Source organism: Tiliqua scincoides, chromosome 5 (genome assembly GCF_035046505.1).
Source record: "Tiliqua scincoides isolate rTilSci1 chromosome 5, rTilSci1.hap2, whole genome shotgun sequence".
NCBI lineage: Eukaryota > Metazoa > Chordata > Lepidosauria > Squamata > Scincidae > Tiliqua > Tiliqua scincoides.
The window spans coordinates 41,973,437-41,992,367 of record NC_089825.1 but is presented as its reverse complement, the minus strand read 5'-3'; the positions used below and the strand labels follow the sequence as shown (position 1 = coordinate 41,992,367).

At 41.1% G+C, this 18,931-nt stretch overlaps 1 protein-coding gene across 2 annotated transcripts in view; it reads right to left on the bottom strand.

The window, feature by feature from the left end:
- Positions 1-3,655: 3,655 nt before the first annotated feature.
- Positions 3,656-18,931, bottom strand: part of RAB5A (RAB5A, member RAS oncogene family) — a 28,522-nt gene continuing 13,246 nt past the window's right edge. For both annotated transcript variants that reach the window (XM_066627292.1, XM_066627293.1), the window contains exons 2-6: positions 15,109-15,361; positions 12,550-12,701; positions 11,390-11,512; positions 8,946-9,039; positions 3,656-5,132 (exon numbers count right to left, since the gene is read on the bottom strand). In XM_066627292.1, coding sequence (XP_066483389.1) covers positions 5,017-5,132; positions 8,946-9,039; positions 11,390-11,512; positions 12,550-12,701; positions 15,109-15,271 — 648 coding nt within the window. In that variant the 5' untranslated portion in view covers positions 15,272-15,361 and the 3' untranslated portion in view covers positions 3,656-5,016. The remainder of the gene's footprint in view (positions 5,133-8,945; positions 9,040-11,389; positions 11,513-12,549; positions 12,702-15,108; positions 15,362-18,931) is intronic.

Genomic DNA, 18,931 nt, shown 5'->3' with positions numbered 1-18,931 from the left:
CTTTAATTTAATTAAATATTGCAAAGTTTTCATTGGGTTGTATCCTAAGAAGGTTAGTCACTGCTAACAGCAAATTCCTATGAACATTTGCACAAAAGGATGTCCCACTGTATTCAATTGAGCTTACCGCCAAGAAAGTACACATAGGATTGTAGTCTAAGACCCAATCTGATCCAGTTTTCCAGCTCCAATGCAGCCACAATACAGCTTTAAGAGAACAAGGATACTGTGCAGGAGGGTTGCATCAGTGCTGAAAAGATGGATAGGAATGGACCCTTAGTGTCATTGAAATTGAGATTTAAGTTGGTTGTGACTATCTTCTCTCATTAATTTCAATGATGCTTTGTCATTTTTCTTAGATTAAAACCCATTGTAATTCATCTTGCATGGTCTCTCAGCATTAGAAAATAAAAAGGGGTCAATTCAATATGGTGGACAATATTGAGAATGGGCACTTTAATGGAATTGTTCTTACCAAAACCCTAAAGGTAAATGAGGAAGGTTAGAACAGTAACAGTGCATATCTATTCAGCCAGTCCCGCCATAACAAATGGGAAGGTATGTACAGGATTTCGGCCTAAAAATAATGTGCCTCTCTCAAATTTGAATGTGGTCTTTTAAAGGCATGAAAGTGAACTAACCATTTGTTTAAGCCATTTCTGCATATATGCAATACCAAATGTGGTGGGCTGGGCAAAAATGGGTTAAATAGGATCAGTAAGTCTTCTCTCCAACATTTGTCACATTTGAAACAGGCACAGAGGAAACAAAGACAAAGGCATGCTGAAAAAAAGTGCCACATGTATCCTAGCAAACAATGTATAATCTGCATGAAAATCTGTTTTGAAAGTCTCACAGGTTTAAGTAGAAATATTGCTGCTGGCCATTGTAGTAAAACTATATATGCAGACACGCTTTGTAAACCCCAGTACCACATTCTTTAGTTCAGATGAACCTACCCAGGCAGAAGTCACTAGGACCATGTCCATTTTACTTGGTTTGCCTCAAATCCGTAAACAACTGTATCAAAGTCTCATCTTCTCTCTGCCTAACCTCTGTAGATATAATCGTTCTAAAGATGTAGGGCAAGCTCTGATGTCCTACTTTAATGAAAGCCACATAGAATCATAAGAAGAATTTTGAAGGATCAAGCCAAAGCTGATCATCTATGTGGTATTGTCTATCATTTGATATTATTATACTATTCAGATGATACTGGGGAGGGACTGCAATTGCATGGAAGAGCACGTTATTTGCATGCAGAAGGTCCATTCTCTGTCACATCCAGGTAAAGCAGGGAACGACCCCGGTCTGAAACTCAAAGTGCTATTTCTAATCAGTGCAGAGTGCTGAACCAGATCTGACTCTGTTTAAAGCAGCTTCATATGTTCATTTAAGCCATTTCTGCCCAACATTGCGTATACGCAACAGGGCCCAAATGCATACACCTGTGGGCCGGGCAAAAATGGTTAATAGAATTAATGTGAGCATTCTGTGAGGGATGATTCCATCTCAGTGGGAAATGGAATCAGTTGGAGACCTTTCTTGTACATGACAGCCAGTTCATAAGATATTCTACATTTGCTATTTAAGTAATGCCTTGTCTGTTTTTTTTAAATAGGGAAGTAAAACAACAAATACAACCAAAGGTTCAGCAGTAGCTTTAGGACAAGGGTTTCCAAACTATGACCTAGGTGCCACATTCGGCCCACCCCAAGGTTTTATCTGGTTCTCAGCAACTTAAAATATTTTTTCCCTACCACAGTTGAAGAGTTAACATGTGCAGATCTGTCTGTCACACTCCTTTCTGTATGGCCAGAGTGGTGTCAGCCTGGCTAACCCTCATTTCAGTCACCTGGGTCATATGCTTTAAGACCCCTACACCAGTAATTCAATGTTAACCTCATCCTTGCTGATAAAACAAATCGGGTTTCTGCATGTTAACTTGTCAACTTGGTTTCCCTTTATTCCTGTGAAAACCACCAATATCTATTCTTCATCTTGGTTTAAATTTTCTTGCACACAAATATGACATATCTCCTCCTTTATTTACACCTTTTTCATTTTCTTTATGTATTAACTGAAAATCTAATTTTCTGTGGAATTTAGCAATATCCATCTTCCTCCATAAGATCCCCTCATGTCTTCTTTTTTCCTTGTACATGTGTTTTGATGGTAAGCTTGTTGGTAAAATGCTGTAATTGTTAATCTTATGATTGTATAGCACTGTGCTATTTGTGACACTTTATACAGGTCAAGTATCCCTTATTCAAAATGCTTGGGATCAGAAGTATTTGGGCTATTTGGAATACTGAGACATCTTGGGCATGGGACCCAAGCTTAAACATGAAACTCATTTATGTTTCATATACACAAAGCCTGAAAGTAAATATATTCATTTATTTTTGCATGAAACAAAGTTTGTGTATATTGAACCATTAGAAAGCAGAGGTATCACGATCTTATCCACTTGTTTGGATTTTAGAACATTTTGAATTACAAATGTTCATCCTGTACTAGCATAATTGGTCGAGAAAAAGCTATCATTGATGTGCAGATCTTCAGGATAAAATATCTTTACAGGGATCATTTCAGTTTCATTATACAATTTTTTCCCCTAAAATTTTAGGGAATGTTCATGCAATTTTATGCAAAAATGGAAAAAGCTATTGGCTTACTAAAGAACATACCACCCACTGTAACGAAGAAAAGGCCCGTGTTCTTGAGAAGGGTGGCTATATCAGCACTAATGAACCTAATGGACTAGTAGAAGGACTTGTCAGAACTACTCGTGGCCTTGGCCACCATGGAAACCCAACCTTGAAAAAAACGGTTATTCCTGTACCACATACAATGTCCTTCCTCATTGATGGATCATGTCAATTTCTTATTTTAGCTTCAAATGGCCTTTGGGAAGTTCTGGACAAAAGTGAAGTAGCAACATTAACATTAATTATGTTCTCAGCTTATTTGAAAAAGTATCAACAAACCCAGCAAGAGAAGAAGTGCAGAACTGTGGATGAAGTGGAAGAGGATGTCATTTCATGGTATTTTAATCCTGAAGTCTTTTCTTCAAACACAGAAAACAATCAGAATCAGAATAATGCAAATTTAGGGCCACCAGCAAACAATAGCTCAGAAGAGGGAGACAAAGAGCCGCCAGGCTCCTTTAGTGAAAATTCAGAAGTTGAAAAATTAGGAGATATTGCTGAAGTAACGGAGTCTAGTGAGGACACATCTTCAACCACCACAGAGGAAACCACAGAACCTGGTAGTCAAGAAGGTTCTAAAGAAAGTAGCAAAAGCACAGAAGAAAAGGTGCTTGAATCATCTTCAGGATCATTTTCCGAAATATCAGAAGACGAAGAAGCTAATCCTAAAACATTTTATAACCATGCAGCAAAATATATTAGTAAGCATCTTGTGAAAGCTGCACTTAAAGCAGGTTCTCGAGATAATATTACTGTTTTGGTAGCCCTTTTAAATGGATGTGATAAGATGCCCACTTATATTTAGCAAGTATATTGTGCTTACGAGAACACTTGTTATTAGGGAAAAATTACAGGTAATTGTATCTGCAATAGATAACAGCAGAAATTATGCTGCAATAAATACACAAAAACTGAATACTCTAAAAAGACTGATTACAACAATCTTCGGTTTTATACCACTTTATTCAAACCTGAGCACCTCAATATAAAACTAAACACTGGTGAACTGTCATTTTCCTTGCTAAGCCCAAATTACTGCAAATTTACAATCTGCACATGTAAGTTTCTGCTAGCAGTTCAACATTTAAATAGATTAAATCATCTTTTCTGACACTTGGTAGATTTCATATAATGAAAATAACTAAAGAATTAGTGCAATATACTGGACAGATAAAAAGAAAATGGACTTTGGAAAACAAAGTTGCAGAATTCATTACAGACAGACAGTAGTACTTATGTTACAGATACAGGAGCATCATTTATTACTGTTCTAGCCACAAAGGAAGAACTTAATCCCCTCAAGATCCGGTGAAGAGAAATGTTAGCTCTTTAAAGTAACTGTACATATTGTATATTTTAAAGCAACTCTTAAATAGTACAGAGTATTAAACAGATGTAGACTACAATGCAGTACCCTATTTACAGTACATTAATATCCCAATTTAAAGTCAAGTTGAATGTACATAATCTTTAGTGCACCAACCAATTTTATTCTTAGGGGAAAGGTAATTGTGGTAAAGGTAATGGTCAACAGTGATTAAAAACAAAATCAGATTCCTAGGTTTCTGCTTTAGTTGGACAATCTCAACAGTTTTTGAAGAAGGAAATTTTGTTGCATTAGATGTTGAATTCATTGGTTGTGCCATTTATAAAGAGAAAATATTGAATTAAACTTGATTCCATCACTTAAACGGGGCAGACAAATTTACATATAGTGTAACAACTAAAAAAAATCCATTGTTCTGCAAGCACAGGATCCATAAAATTGTTAATGCTGCATATATTTTGCAGTTAAATTATGAAAATGTGGAATGTATATTTAAATGGTAAATACCCACATAAACAACATTTTGCATAAATACTGTGAATAAGCTTATAGGATCTTCAGAAGATGTTATAGTTAGTTATTTGTTCCATACCACAAATGGAGAATCCCAATTCTATTCGTTACACTTTAACAGTGACCAATATCCAAAGCTTGAGGAACTAACCAGTTAGCTGCAGATCCATGGAGTAGTTTGGTCTCTATCCCTAATGACATGTGATACAGTTTACAAACCTTTCAACTGAAGCGAGTCTATTCAGCTTCCTTGTCCCCCTTTGATTGCTGAAACATTACAGCCAGTGATACATGCACGTTATTAAAAATTAGGACAAAATCATTCTGTATTAGACACGACTATTTCATAAGTCTCTTCTCGATTTTGGAAGCTGTATTGGGCCAGGTTAAACACTCCAAATTCCAATGTTATTAACAAGTTAGGAAGCAGAAGAATATTCAAGAGAGTTTAAAGCAGCTGAAGGCTTAGTTACTACAGCATTGACTCTTAGTTGGTTGTGTTGTTTCAGTAAGGTCTACTCCTCTTCCTCTGACAGAGTTCGCGCCTGCATTCTGTGGTTCATTTTTTGGCAATTTTTTAGCTGCAAGAAAATGTAGTCAAAAACTATTAAACTTTCTGCATAAGTGCTATATGTATTTGCTGTAAAAATATATCAACATCTTACAGATGTGTGCAGCATGCATTCATGAACAAGAAATACTTTCCACTCCCCCCCCCCCAACTAAATTTCCAGCTCTTTTATCTCCCAAAGACCGACTCACATGGTCCATTTTGTCTACACAATACCCTTGGAGTGCCTTGTATTAACTGGGGTCTGCAAACAAAATTGCTAGCCCAGAGTAGTTTCCCCAGAGCATACAGGTCCATCCTTTTAATCCATGGGTATCCATTCTATGGATACATGAATTCACAGCCACTTCCGGTTTGCTCATCAAACCGTTAAGTGGCTTTTTCCCAGTATCCATGGCATTGGCAGTAAGTCAAATATGCAGCTGCCAGATCCACAGATACCAGAGTTACACTGTACTTAGGTGGGTCTCTTCAGAGGCAATAGTACAAGATCCTCCTGGTAAGTGCTTATAAAAAAACCAAACATTTTTCAACAAGTGTAGTGTAGGCAGTGGTCAAGAGGGTTGATCTAAGACTGGGGAGAGGTAGAATCAAATCTCCCCTCAGTCATGAAACTCAACTTGGACCAACTGCTTTCAGTCACACTTCCTTCATAGGGTGGGAGAAGGATGACAGGATGCTTATCAGTAATTGTAGTTTGAGTGATCATCTAGATAGACACATGTAGTAGAAGAGCTAACCTCAAGTTTCTAGTTTTTGTTGTGCAAGGAAATCTTGTGTACAACCATGTGCCTCAAATGGGCCCAGGCGCCTGCAACAAATGGTGCCTGCAACAAATGCCCACAGCCTAGCAGCAAGAACATGGTATGAGCCTCCAGACAGCAGCAGGAGGCTCATCATGGTGGGCAGGGCTGCAGTGTCCGAAAACCATGTGCTGAAATAAGCCCTCCCTCCTGCCCTGACTCGATTACCACTGTTTGAAGGCTAGCATTAGGCCCCAGAAGTGAATGGTGGTTGACAATACCATGTGATGTTTCGCGTCACTGTCATTCATTTTCAGTTTTTCAGGGCATTGCAGCAATGATGAGTTTGGGAACTGCTGAAACAGTCTACGGCTTGCCCCAAATGATGCAGGGGGGTCGGAAGCCTCCCACGCTAACTCAACCCGCCATTCCTGCCAGCTCGCAGTGAGGGGGGAGGCAGCGCTGAGTCCCACCAGCAGACAGGCTCTGGCTGCTGTTCAGAGCCTGGGAGGCGGGGGGGGGGAGTTCAATCCCCTGCTCCAAGGAAGAAGGCAGAGGAAAAAAATTTAAAAAATAAAAGGAAAAAAGGAAAAAATACTGATGTCGTACCAGAGCACGACAGAGGTCCGGCCTTGTTCCTAGAAGGTAGAACCAGAACTGGGGAATACCATGGGACGCCCCCAGCATGGGAGGAGTATTCATTCATAGATGTTCTGATCCTACCTTCCAGGAGGAGGGGCATCCCAGCAGTAGGAATGCCAGCCTTCCTTCCCAGAGAAGTGTTCACTTAGTGTCCAGCACCTGCAGAGTTATTTTCCCCTCTGAAGACAAATATTGAATCCTGATTAATGTGAAACTTTCAGGATACCTTGGGTTAAAAAAAGCAATGTTGGATCTCAATACCACTTTGGGGACAGAGTGCAATGTTTGCTGACCACCTATGCAACAGGAACAGCTATCATGGACATCCTGAAGTTACAGACAAGTAAGTTCAATGTAGCTATAGATTCAAATGGTTTTACCATTAACAAACAGAACCTTGACATCAAAACCTTCTGCTCTACAACATCACAGAGATTGCTATGTTGTGGACTGGTTTTCCACTAGCCACCAAGTGGTGCAGCTCTTGCTCCTGAGCTAGGTAAGATCCCCACTCCACAGGGGATGCATTTCTAGTCTCTTATGAAGGTGGCCTTGTTATATGCCTTCCTTCCCATCAATCCCCAAAGTCATCAAGAGAATACACAAGTTCAACACTGACTGCATCCTGACAATACTGGGGTTAGCACTATAGCAGCGGTTTTCAACCGCTGTGCCGCGGCAAACTGGTGTGCCATGAGGCTGCCTCAAGTGTGCTGCGGGGCCAAGGAGTTAGGCAGCGGCAGCAGCTGCACACATGGGAGAAGCGGCGGCTTGCAGCCTCCTGCAGCAGCAGGAGAAAAGGGGCAGCCGTGCAGGGGCTTGGACGCTCCTGCTGTTGCTGGTGCCTGCCCCGCGTGCTGATTGGGCAGCCAGTCAGGCAGCTCGAGAAGCCTGGAAGAGCGGGCGGAACGTGGAGGGAGTGACGGCAAGCAGTGAGAGCGAGGAGGGAGTGAGAGTGAGTCTGAAGATGGAAGCAGGTAGGAGCCAGAAGCAGCTGGCTGGGAAGGATCCTGGAGAGACCCTTTCCTTTGCCAGAAATGCCCCAAAGTGACCCTGCCTGCGTTGCCTCCCTTGGCAAGGCTTTGGCAGGAAAGGTAATGGGCCACAATCTGATCCACACTTACCTAGGAGTGAGCCCCATTGACTATAATGGGGCTTACTTCTGGGCAGACGTACAAAGGCTTGGTCGCACTCTTTCTTGAATAAATGAGCAGGCAAGTGATCCTTTTCTTCCTCCCCACCTCCTCCCCTCCTGCACACACATCCCCCCATCATAATTGCAGTTAACCCCTCTTACTGCCCCTCCCCACCCCTCCCTCTTCCCCACCTTCCAAAGTCCAGAGTCAGTTGCCTCTCATTCTCTCTCTCTCTCCCCCCCCCACCCCAGTGAATCCTGCACTTGTTTCAACCACATCTCCTCACTGCCCCTCAACCCCCCTTTCTCCAGCATGCTCAGCCTCATCTCTCTTTGCCAGCACCTCCTGGCATATCAGAGCATAACAATTGACAAAAGTTTGAACAGAGCTGCTTCAAAACATTGTTCTTCCTTTCCAGAAACCGCATACACCTCCCTCTCCAAGCTTCTTGGGAATTTCTTTCATTGTCATGACCTAAGGCTGCAATCCTAACCACACTTTCCTGAGAGTAAGCCCCATTGAACAAAATAAGACTTACTTCTGAGTAGACCAGGTTAGGCTAGTGCCCTTAGTTATTAATTACATTAATTGTAACTTAATAATATAATTAAAAACTAGTAGTGTACCCTGACAACTTTAGTGCCTTGTCAGCGTGCCGTGAGCTGAAAAGGGTTGAAAATGGTTGCACTATAGAATGGCGAGGGGTGAGTACTCCTAGCCCCCTCTTCTGCCTGAACCTCCTGTCTTGGAAATGAGAACAAAACATTTCACCATGACCCTGAAACAGTGAAACTGACAACATGAAGGATCTGACCTTAGCTTAATATTTATGGAAAGCTAAAGAACATCTTAGCTCACTAAAATGAACCTTTGACGTGCAAGACCCATTTGTCAAAGTGGAAGTGCTAAATGTATAGATCAGTGGTTCTCAAAGTGGTGGGTTGTGACTCACAATGGGGACAGGAAGGTGGCCATTCCCCCTTAGGAAGAGTGGCGTAAAGAGTGCCCACTGGCACCGCAGCAATCATGGCACCATGGGGACCAAGGGGTTTTACTCCTTACCTGGAGGATCACGCTGGCCTTGGGGAAGGTCCAGGAGGTCAGCAGATCCCTCTGCAGGCCTCCATGATGCTTAAAATAGCTCCAATGGGCGATAGGGGTACACTTCTGGCCAAGAAGCAACTGGTTCACTTACCAATGCATTCAGACTGTGTTTAAATATGAAGTCCCACACAGTCCCAACACATAAACACACCTTACATATCAACCTCTTTCAAAAATGAAACTTAAGAGTTCACTTACCAATTGCCATGAATATTTCATTTACATTCATTGACGTTTTAGCTGATGTCTCCATGAACAATAAACTGTTATCATCTGCATAAGACTGTGCTTCCTGCAAGTTAAGCACAGAAAATTTTTTTCTTCATGTACTTTTTGAATATTATAGCACTAATACTGCTAACAGGCTAGAGCTCTGTTTCAAAGGTTGAATTTAACATGCCTAACTTGATGTTAAAGATAAATGGGCCTCCTTTATGATTTGCAGAGTTTTTAAAAAAAATCAGAAATCTAAAGTTCTGATCTAGTAAGAAGACTATTGAGGAAGAAAATATGAAGCATTTGGAGCAACTAAAGACAGAAATACATCCTAAACTTAAAAAAAAAAAAATTACATGTCACACCAGCAATGAGGTTTCTTTAATGCGTTAACACTGGAATCAGGAAGCACAACATCAACCATCTTGACTAAGCAGTGGTTCTCAAACTGGTGGGGGAAGGGGAAAGGCAAGGAAGTGATCCCCAGGATTGTGTCCCTATGGGGGGCAAAGGGGGGGGTGCTTCCACTTACTTTTAAGTAGGTAGGGCTGCTGGAGATTGCAGGAGGTGCAGAGAGCCCTGTGCAGCCCTCCCCAAGGCTTAGAGGATTCAGTAAAAGCAGCCGCAAAGCACTTCTGTTTTGCAGGAAGTGCTTTGCACCTGCTTTTACTTAACGTTCCAAGCCTCGAGGAGTGCTGTGGAAGGCTCTGCAGGACTCCCCATACTTCCTGCAGCCCTACCCACATAAAAGTGGAAAGCACCCATCCCCCCGTCACCTCCCCATAGGGGCACAATCCTGGGGACCACTAGCCACTCCCCCCACAAAGACTTACTGAGGGAGTAAAGCTCCCTCAAAGTTTGAGAACCACTGATCTAGAGGTCTCAATTAAGAGCAGCAAATAAAACCTATATTTGTGTAAAACAAGATGCACATTAGGTCTTTCATCAGAACCCTATTAAAAAGCAAACAGGTCCTAAAGTGACTGTGTAGTGATATTCTTTAGTGTACTTTGCACTGCTCAGTATCACTGAAGTACATGAGAGAAACCTTCTTAGGCTAAAAGCCACAGTCCACAGGGTGGAACAACTTGCCTAGCCTGTAGCAGTAGCTTTTATCATTCTTTTAACTGATGTTTCTAAACCTTTGTGGCTGAAGAAAAAGCCAGCCATATGCCGGGGGGGGGGGGGAGAATTAAGAACTACCCCCTCCCCTGTGGCTTTTTAGCAAGGGCTCAAAACATTTTTGTTCTGTCTTGCATTTGGGTGATGGGTTGTCTGCCCCCTGTGCCTTGGCAGCAATGCCTTGATTATAAATAGTTTTGCCCTTATTTATTGTTTTTATACACTGCATATTTTAATTGGGAATTGTAAGCCACCTTGGGCATGTGCTTTGGCATGGGAAAGGTGGGTGTAAATACTTCTCCACCCCCGTTATATCTCATGCCACTACAAAGGATTCTCAACAGTGCATGGCTATGGAAAGGAGAGGTGGTGTCAGGAAGGTGGTTTCTGTTTGCACAGTTAGCATGTAACCCAAAGGCTTTAAAGTACAATGTAAGCAAAAGGCCAGAATCAAAAAAAGGCCTAGACACACCTAAAAAAAACCCAGTATCTCTCTCTGGACTTCCCAGATTTTCCCATTCTGACTGAAGTCCTTTGTGCTGCATCAAATGACACTTAGAAGGTCCCTTGATAAACATGAGTGGCTTTGTGGGTTTTGGCACATGTATGCAGATAGGAGGCTGCAGTGTCAGCAATCTGAAAATCCTGGTGTAGTTGCATTACTACTACTAAGTTTATCGCATTCCTATTCACATTTAAGGAAGCACACATGGGACATTCCCCACTGCATTCTCACAATATTCAAGATAGCCACCAATGCAAGTTAGCTGAGAGATGGCGGCCAGCCCCACACTCACCCAGTGGGGATTTGAGACCTAGTATTTCAGATCAAAGTCTTAACACTCTGCCCATGAAACCTCTCAGATTTAATACTCTGCCAAGGCAAAATGATAATGTTCCATGACTGAGGGACGAATATACCTTGAGAGAACGTGAGAATTTCATCAGGAGGGCGTGCTAGTCAACAGCACCTGACAGCTCCAATTTACTATAAATAATAGTGCAACGAATGCAAGAATGCTGTTGAAGAGGAAAGCCAAATTGCCTGTATGGTATTTATACAGCTGATCATCTCAAAGAGAAAGCCACCTCTCCAGCCACTTTCCTAATTTTGATGTTTTGTGTTTGTGTGCACATGCATTTTTAAAAAACAAACAAGCAGAAAAACACTGTGTAAAAAATGAGATCAGAGAGCTTCTGTCATTCTACAAATATAATGACTGAAGGAACTATAATTTCTGAATAATCTTCTAGTAAAGCTAGAATTTCAGATCAAAGAGGCATTTTGAAAAAAAGAAACTTACCTGAAAATCTACAGCCCTTTTGTTTGCTAGATCAGCTTTATTTCCTGCTAAAGCTATTACAATGTTAGGACTTGCTTGCCTCTGGAGTTCTTTTACCCAATTTTTTGCTCTTGCAAAGGATTCCTAGCAATCATTTAAATACAAAATAAAGTTCTTTTATTGTTATAAATTAAATAAAGTTTAATTATTGTTCTTCAACTTAACCAGACTGTTACAAAGTCCCCACCCCACCTACAAGTTACAAACATTTTAATTCAGACTCCTAAACTGTAAATATATCTATTAAACACTATCTTTTTTCCATTAATGGAAATTTCCTTAGAATTGCAGATAAATATTTATACAAGATTGCACAATGACGGCTGAAGTTTATGGTCTACTCTAAAAAGATGGCTGGACTGGGTGGGGAGCAGTCCAATGAGGACTAATTTTAAGAGGAATAGTACAGAAAAAAAAAGGAAGCAACCACTATACCTTAACTGAAGCTACCAAGTTTTTAAAATATAGAAAACCCTGCTTAACAGACCTTTTATACTGTATTACGAAATCTATGCAAAAAATATTTGCAACATTTAATCTCCATAAACTGACAGACAAAATTCTTATATATAAAATAAAACTGGCCACGTCAAATAAAATTTGGTCAGTTGCCTTGTGGCATTTAAAAAAAGACTCTTGCAAGTTTTGTGGAGTTTTTTTGGCCAATATTTGTTCATCCAAACTCCCTCACCCTGAAATAACATCAGTAAAGAATAAAGATCCAAACAGTATTGGCAGAATCAGAGGGAACAAATAATACGCAAACTAGTTTTATAACTGAAAGGCAACATCAAATTGATATAGCCTAAAAAGGGTGGCCACAATATGCCTCATAGTCCCTATGGTCTGCCATATTATTTCCATAAGGCCCTACATTGCTACACATGAAACTGGGCGAGGAGGCAAGCAACAAGCATCTTCCATGTGATGATACACTATTTGGAAAAATAAATCCAAGAAAACAGGCTTGCAACAGCTACCATAAAATCAAGCAAGCAGGCAAAGACACTTCATCTAGAGGAAAAGTCAACTAGTGAAAATTTTTAACTCAGTAATAGCATACTAAAGCGGTACATAAGAGCCCAGATTCCATCTATTAGGCTATGACTAACTTTACTTACCTCATTGGTAATATCATATACAACTATAGCTGCCTGTGCTCCTCTGTAGTACATTGGTGCCAAACTATGATATCGTTCTTGACCAGCTGTGTCCCAAATTTCAAATTTTACTGTTGTGTCATCAAGACACACAGTCTGCGTTAGAAAAGCAGCTAAAGAAAAAAGAAAGCAACAAGAACTGTGATTCTTCATATGTTCCATATCACCTTTAGAATACTCTTTTCTGCCAGGAGATAAGTTAGGATGGATGGTTGCATGCATATAAAGAGCACACACACAAGTCTCAACAATGCTTTATGCTATATATTATACAAGATCAAAAAAGGCTATTTCCTACAAAACTATCTTTCTAATTATACATACCTTATTGTGTTCTAACAAAGGAAATTTTGACTAAGAATCACTGAAATCAAATAGAAATAAGAGCTTGATTCATGTTCATAGCAATAAACTCAGGGCCCAATCCAATGGAGTCCTAGCATCAATGGTTTGTAACAATGGTTTATAAAGAATGGTTTACAACATAATGGCTGGGATCCAAACGGCAGCATATTTATGCATAAAGCTTTAACGGAAACAACTTGCCAGACACTGATCATACAGGAATATCCAGTTTTTCATTATATTGAAACAAATCTGGCTGATAGGAAGGCTGATTTAAATGCAAAATACAGGTGAAAGCAATCTCTTAAAATTCAAAACCAACACATTGGTTAAGACTAACAATCGAAACCTCCATATTCATGTATTTAATTCCAAAATCTTCATTGCTTCCTCACAGATCAACAGAAGCTATTCTGAAAAAACACTTTCAAAATAATCCTCTGTTGTTAAGGTTCATTTATTTAACCTGAGTAGTAGAAGCAGACTTGTATACACAACTGAAATTAACTGCTTTTCTTTTAATTTTGTAATTCAACTTACTTTGTTCGCAAGTTTTAACTAAAAGGGAGTCACATCACTTCAAACACTTTACCCCCCCCCCCAAATGAAAGCCGTTCTCAAGAACAGGGGAATCCAAACTTTTCAGTATGAGGGCTGCGTCATATATTTTACACTTTTTGCAGGCTGAAAAAAATCAGTTTTACAAGTGAATGATGAAATTTAAATGAATGAGTAAGTTCTACTTGGATTTTTTTTGGTAATCAGCATGATATGGTTCAGAACAAAGAAGAAATCTGACCATTACAAAGAAATAATGCCATATTGAAACTGAGAATTTATATACAATGAGTAAAAACATCAAACAAAATGTTCTGACAAAAAAACAAGTTGCAGTAGGCCAGATAAAATCTTGTAGTGGACCGGATGTGGTCCCCGGGCCATAGTTTGGAGATCCCTGGTCAAGAACACGAGTAGCAATACACCAAAGGTTAATAAATAATCTCTCAGTGTTAGGTCATTTTCATATGTTATATCTTGATATTGGCAAAGGAACTCAATGGATTAACACAGCTATCAACAGAGTTAAGATTTTTATTCCTTGAAAATATTTACATAACATTTTCCAACAAAAAGTTCAAAAATGATTCACACAAAATAAATGAGGAAATTGGTTAATCACTTTTTTAGCAATTAAATGCAAGTGTGTATAGTACCAAAACAACACCAATGGTGTCCTTTTTGAGGATTGAGGGAAGTGTAAGGAAGGTGTAAGAACTTTTAAAAAACTTAATAAAAAGTCATCACCCATTTGTCAAAGGAAAGGCCATCACTTTTGAACACAAGAGTAGTCTACACAAGAGTAGTCTTAAAACCTTTAGTTCTACTGATTATAATTCGTCCCCACTGATCAACCAAGACTGATCTACTGACTGATCTACCAAAGAAAGCTTGTGGTCAAAGACACATTTAGCACCCCTTACACTCCATTCAGTTACAACTGGTTTATGCCCATAAACTGGACGTGCTAGCTAGCATTCAAGCAATACTTGTACCACATGGGATCAATATGGGAATACAAGTGTCATGTGACTGACTGACCGAAGTCAAATAGGCAACACAGCTCATAGCGCATAAGCTCAGTATGAAATCAAAGTGACCCCTATAAGGCACTGAAGCCAGAGCACAATCACACCCCTCTGGCAACAAAACCAGTTATTAGAAAATGTCCTACCTTACCAACTATAAATCAGTTACCCATTTATAGCAACTTTTATGCTGCTGCCTTATAGGCACGCAACCTTAACACAAGCCGTGTCTGAATCAGTTGCCCAAATTCAGAATCGGAAGCGGCAGCGAATACTATCCCCACTATGTTTCATGGTAGGTGAAGATTCTCTCTCTTTCTCTTACCAGTGACAAATTAATAAGAGAGCTGGGTCACACTAAGGCGCTGTAGTGACCACCACAGGTTACGTCGATGCTGTTATCAGTAACACTCAAGCCATCTCCCAATTAATACGCATTCAAACATAAAGCAATAATTATGCTACACATATAATAAAAGCCAGTGCAGTGAATATTTGAGATAGACAGCAATAACTATACTAAATTGTTTACTATGAAAGGTGCTAAAAACTATAGCGCTATAAACACACAACACACACACTTCCTCACCTCCAATTGTACTCTCCTGGAACTCATGAAACTGGCCTTTTACAAAACGAAGCACCAGACTTGATTTGCCAACTGCAGATTCTCCCAGAAGAACTAACTTGAATTGACATATTTTATTCCCAGCATTGGGCCCATTGGGTCTAGTTGCTCCTCGGTTCGCCATGTCCAAACTACAAAGGAGTCCCTTGTTTCAGATGCTTAATAAGGAAGATTCCAGGTTGTGAACCTCAATGAGTCTTCAATTCAAAGCAACCTGTTTCACAAAACAGTATTCAGGAATTAGAAACATGATCAGGCACAGATTAATTATATAAACAATAAAACACCAATCCTAATACTAGTCAGGTTTCAAAAACCTAATTCCACTCTATCATCATGTTCAGTGAACACCTTTATTATACAGTAAGTACATATCTGTGTGAGGTGTATTGATATTTAAGTGAGAAGTCATTTTCCAAAGTGATTAAGGGATTTAGAACATTTAAGTCATAGGCTGCTTAACTGCTGAACTAGAATTTTTGTCACAATCCAAAGAACACATCAGTCACACATTCTAAACCAGGGGTATCAAACTCATTTCACACAGAGGGCCGAATAGCATTCATGATGCTTGCTGAGGGCCAAAAGTGATGTCATTAAACTGGTCATGACCAAAAACAAGCACTTTTTCTCACTTGGGAACTCATTAGCTGCAAATGATATACATATCTTGATCATATTCAGGATATGGGAGAGCTCAATTTTCAAGCGAGTTTCCCTTTCAGCATGGCTCAGCAGTGAGAGCCTGAGGGTCGGATAAAAAGCTTCTGCGGGCCGCATCTGGCCCCCGGGCCTTATGTTTGACACCCCTGTTCTAAACCAACTACACAGGCCTACAAAATTGAGGGTCAGAAAATTTTTTCCAAAACTTTATGGTGGTTCGATATGAATTTGGGGTGCTGATTCCAAAAATGGCATCTGTTTTGTCCTATCACGTCTAGTTTTGGAGATATAGTATAGCCTCATTAGTGAATGGTTCAAGCAGCTTCCTCCTGAGGAAGGACATCATCCTGGAGAGGGAAACAATCTCCTAGGGGGGACCCCTTCTCCAGGGGACAGGCCCGTATCCGAACACACTCAGGATACTCTTCGGTGGGAGGGGGGTCGGGGGCTTCTTGTAGTGGGGGATTCTATTAGAAACTTAGAGAGGGTGGTTTGTGACAGATGTGAGGACCGCATGGCGTCTTGCCTGCCTGGTGTGAAGGTTGCAGACATCACTTCTCGTCTAGACAGGCTGGTAGACAGTGCTGGGGAGGAGGTAGCGGTTGTGGTAGCGTGATGGGATGTGATAGACGGTTTGGCACAATGAGAGGATTCAGGGATAAAGGAGCTAATAAGCAGCCATCCTGGGGCATTCCACGTACAAATGCTTTTATGCAAATACCTGAAGTCTCCAAGCAAAGATGGGAGAACTGGAATGTCTGGTGACAAGGGAAAACATTGACATAGTGGGCATAACGGAAACCTGGTGGAATGTGGAGAATCAGTGGGATACTGCAATCCCGGGCTATAAACTCTACAGGAGGGACAGGGAGGGGCGGGTTGGAGGTGGGGTGGCCATTTATGTTAAGGAAGGGATAGAAGTAGAGATTGAAGGTGGGTCAGACTCCATAGAATCTCTATGGGTTAAATTACCAGGCCTGAGGAGTGCTGTAATACTAGGGGTGTACTATCATCCTCCAGACCAGAAACCGGAAGAGGACCTTGAAATGAGGAAATAGATCAGGAAGGTGACAAGGAGGGACAGGGTTGTAATCATGGGGGACTTCAATTATCCTCATATTGACCGGGTCAATTTGTGTTCTGGTCACGAAAAGGAGACCGGATTCCTTGACATGGTAAATGACTGTGCCTTAGAGCAGCTAGTCATGGAGTCCACCAGAGGACAGGTGACTCTGGATTTAATATTGTGCTGTACTCAGGACCTGGTTAGAGATGTCAATGTTACTAAGCCACTGGGAAACAGTGATCATGCTGCGATCTGTTTCGACATGCACGTCGGGGGAAGAATACCGGGCAAATCTCTCACAAAAACCCTTGACTTCCGACGAGTGGACTTCCCTCAAATGAGGTCAGAAGGAGGTTGAAAGGGAAGGTAAAAAGAGTTCAATCTCTCAAGAGAGCATAGAGGTTGCTCAAATCAACAGTAATAGAGGCCCAGCGGAAGTGTATACTGCAAAGAAAGAAGGGCTTGACTAAGTCCAGGAGGGTGCCTGCATGGGTAACGAGCCAAGTTAGAGAGGCCGTAAAGGTCAAGGAAGCTTCCTTCCATAAATGGAAGTCTTGCCCTAATGAGGAGAATAAAAAGGAACATAACTGTGGCAAAAGAAATGTAAGAAGGTGATATGGGAGGCCAAGCAAGACTATGAGGAACACATGGCCAGCAGCATTAAGGGGAATAATAAAAGCTTCTTCAAATATGTTAGAAGCAGGAAACCCGCCAGAGAAGCGGTTGGCCCTCTGGATAGTGAGGGAGGGAAAGGGGAAATAAAAGGAGACTTTGAGATGGCAGAGAAATTGAATAAGTTCCTTGCATCTGTATTCACAGCAGAAGACCTCGGGTAGATACCGCTGCCCGAACGGCCCCTCCTGACCAAGGAATTTAGTCAGATAGAGGTTAAAAGAGAAGATGTTTCAGAACTCTTTTAATTTTTATCAAATTAAAGATCAATAAGTCACCCGGCCCTGATGGCATCTACCCGAGAGTTATTAAGGAACTGAAGAATGAAGTTGCTGATCTCTTGACTAAAATATGCAACTTGTCCCTCAAAATGGCCACGGAGCCAGAGGATTGGAGGATAGCAAATGTCACACTAATGTTTAAAAAGGGAAACAGAGGGGACCCGGGAAACTATAGGCTAGTCAGCCTAACATCTGTACTGGGTAAGACGGTGGAATGCCTCATCAAAGATAGAATCTCAAAACACACAGACGAACAAGCCTTGCTGAGGGAGAATCAGCATGGCTTCTGTAAGGGCAAGTCTTGCCTCACAAACCTTTTAGAATTCTTTGACATCAACAGTCATGTGGATGCAGGAGAACCCGTGGACATTATATATCTGGACTTTCAGAAGGCGTTTGACACGGTCCCTCACCAAAGGCTATCTCCACAGTCAGGGAATTAGAGGGCAGGTCCTCTCCCGGATTGAGACCTGGTTGAACACCAGGAAACAGAGAGTGGGTGTCAATGGGCAATTTTCACAATGGAGAGAGGTGAAAAGCGGTGTGCCCCAAGGATCGCTCTTCAATCTCTTCATAAATGACCTGGAGACAGGGTTGAGCAGTGAGGTGGCTAAGTTTGCAGATGACACCAAACTTTTCCAAACTTCTGGTGACACCAAACTTCTGGTGAAGAACAGAAGTGATTGTGAGGAGCTCCAGAAGGATCTCTCCAAACTGGCAGAATGGGCAGCAAAATGGCAGATGCGTTTCAATGTAAGTAAGTGTAATGCACATTGGGGCAAAAAAAATCAAAACTTCACATATAGGCTAATGGGTTCTGAGCTGTCTGTGACAGATCAGATCTTGGGGTGGTGGTGGACAAGTCAATGAAAGTGTTGACCCGATGTGCGGTGGCAGTGAAGAAGGCCAAATCTATGCTTGGGATCATTAGAAAAGGTATTGAGAACAAAACAGCTAATATTATAATGCCGTTGTACAAATCAATGGTAAGGCCACACCTGAAGTATTGTGTCCAGTTCTGGTCGCTTCTCAAAAAAGGATATAGTGGAAATGGAAAAGGTGCAAAAGAGGGCAATTAAGATGACTGCTGGGTTGGGGCAAC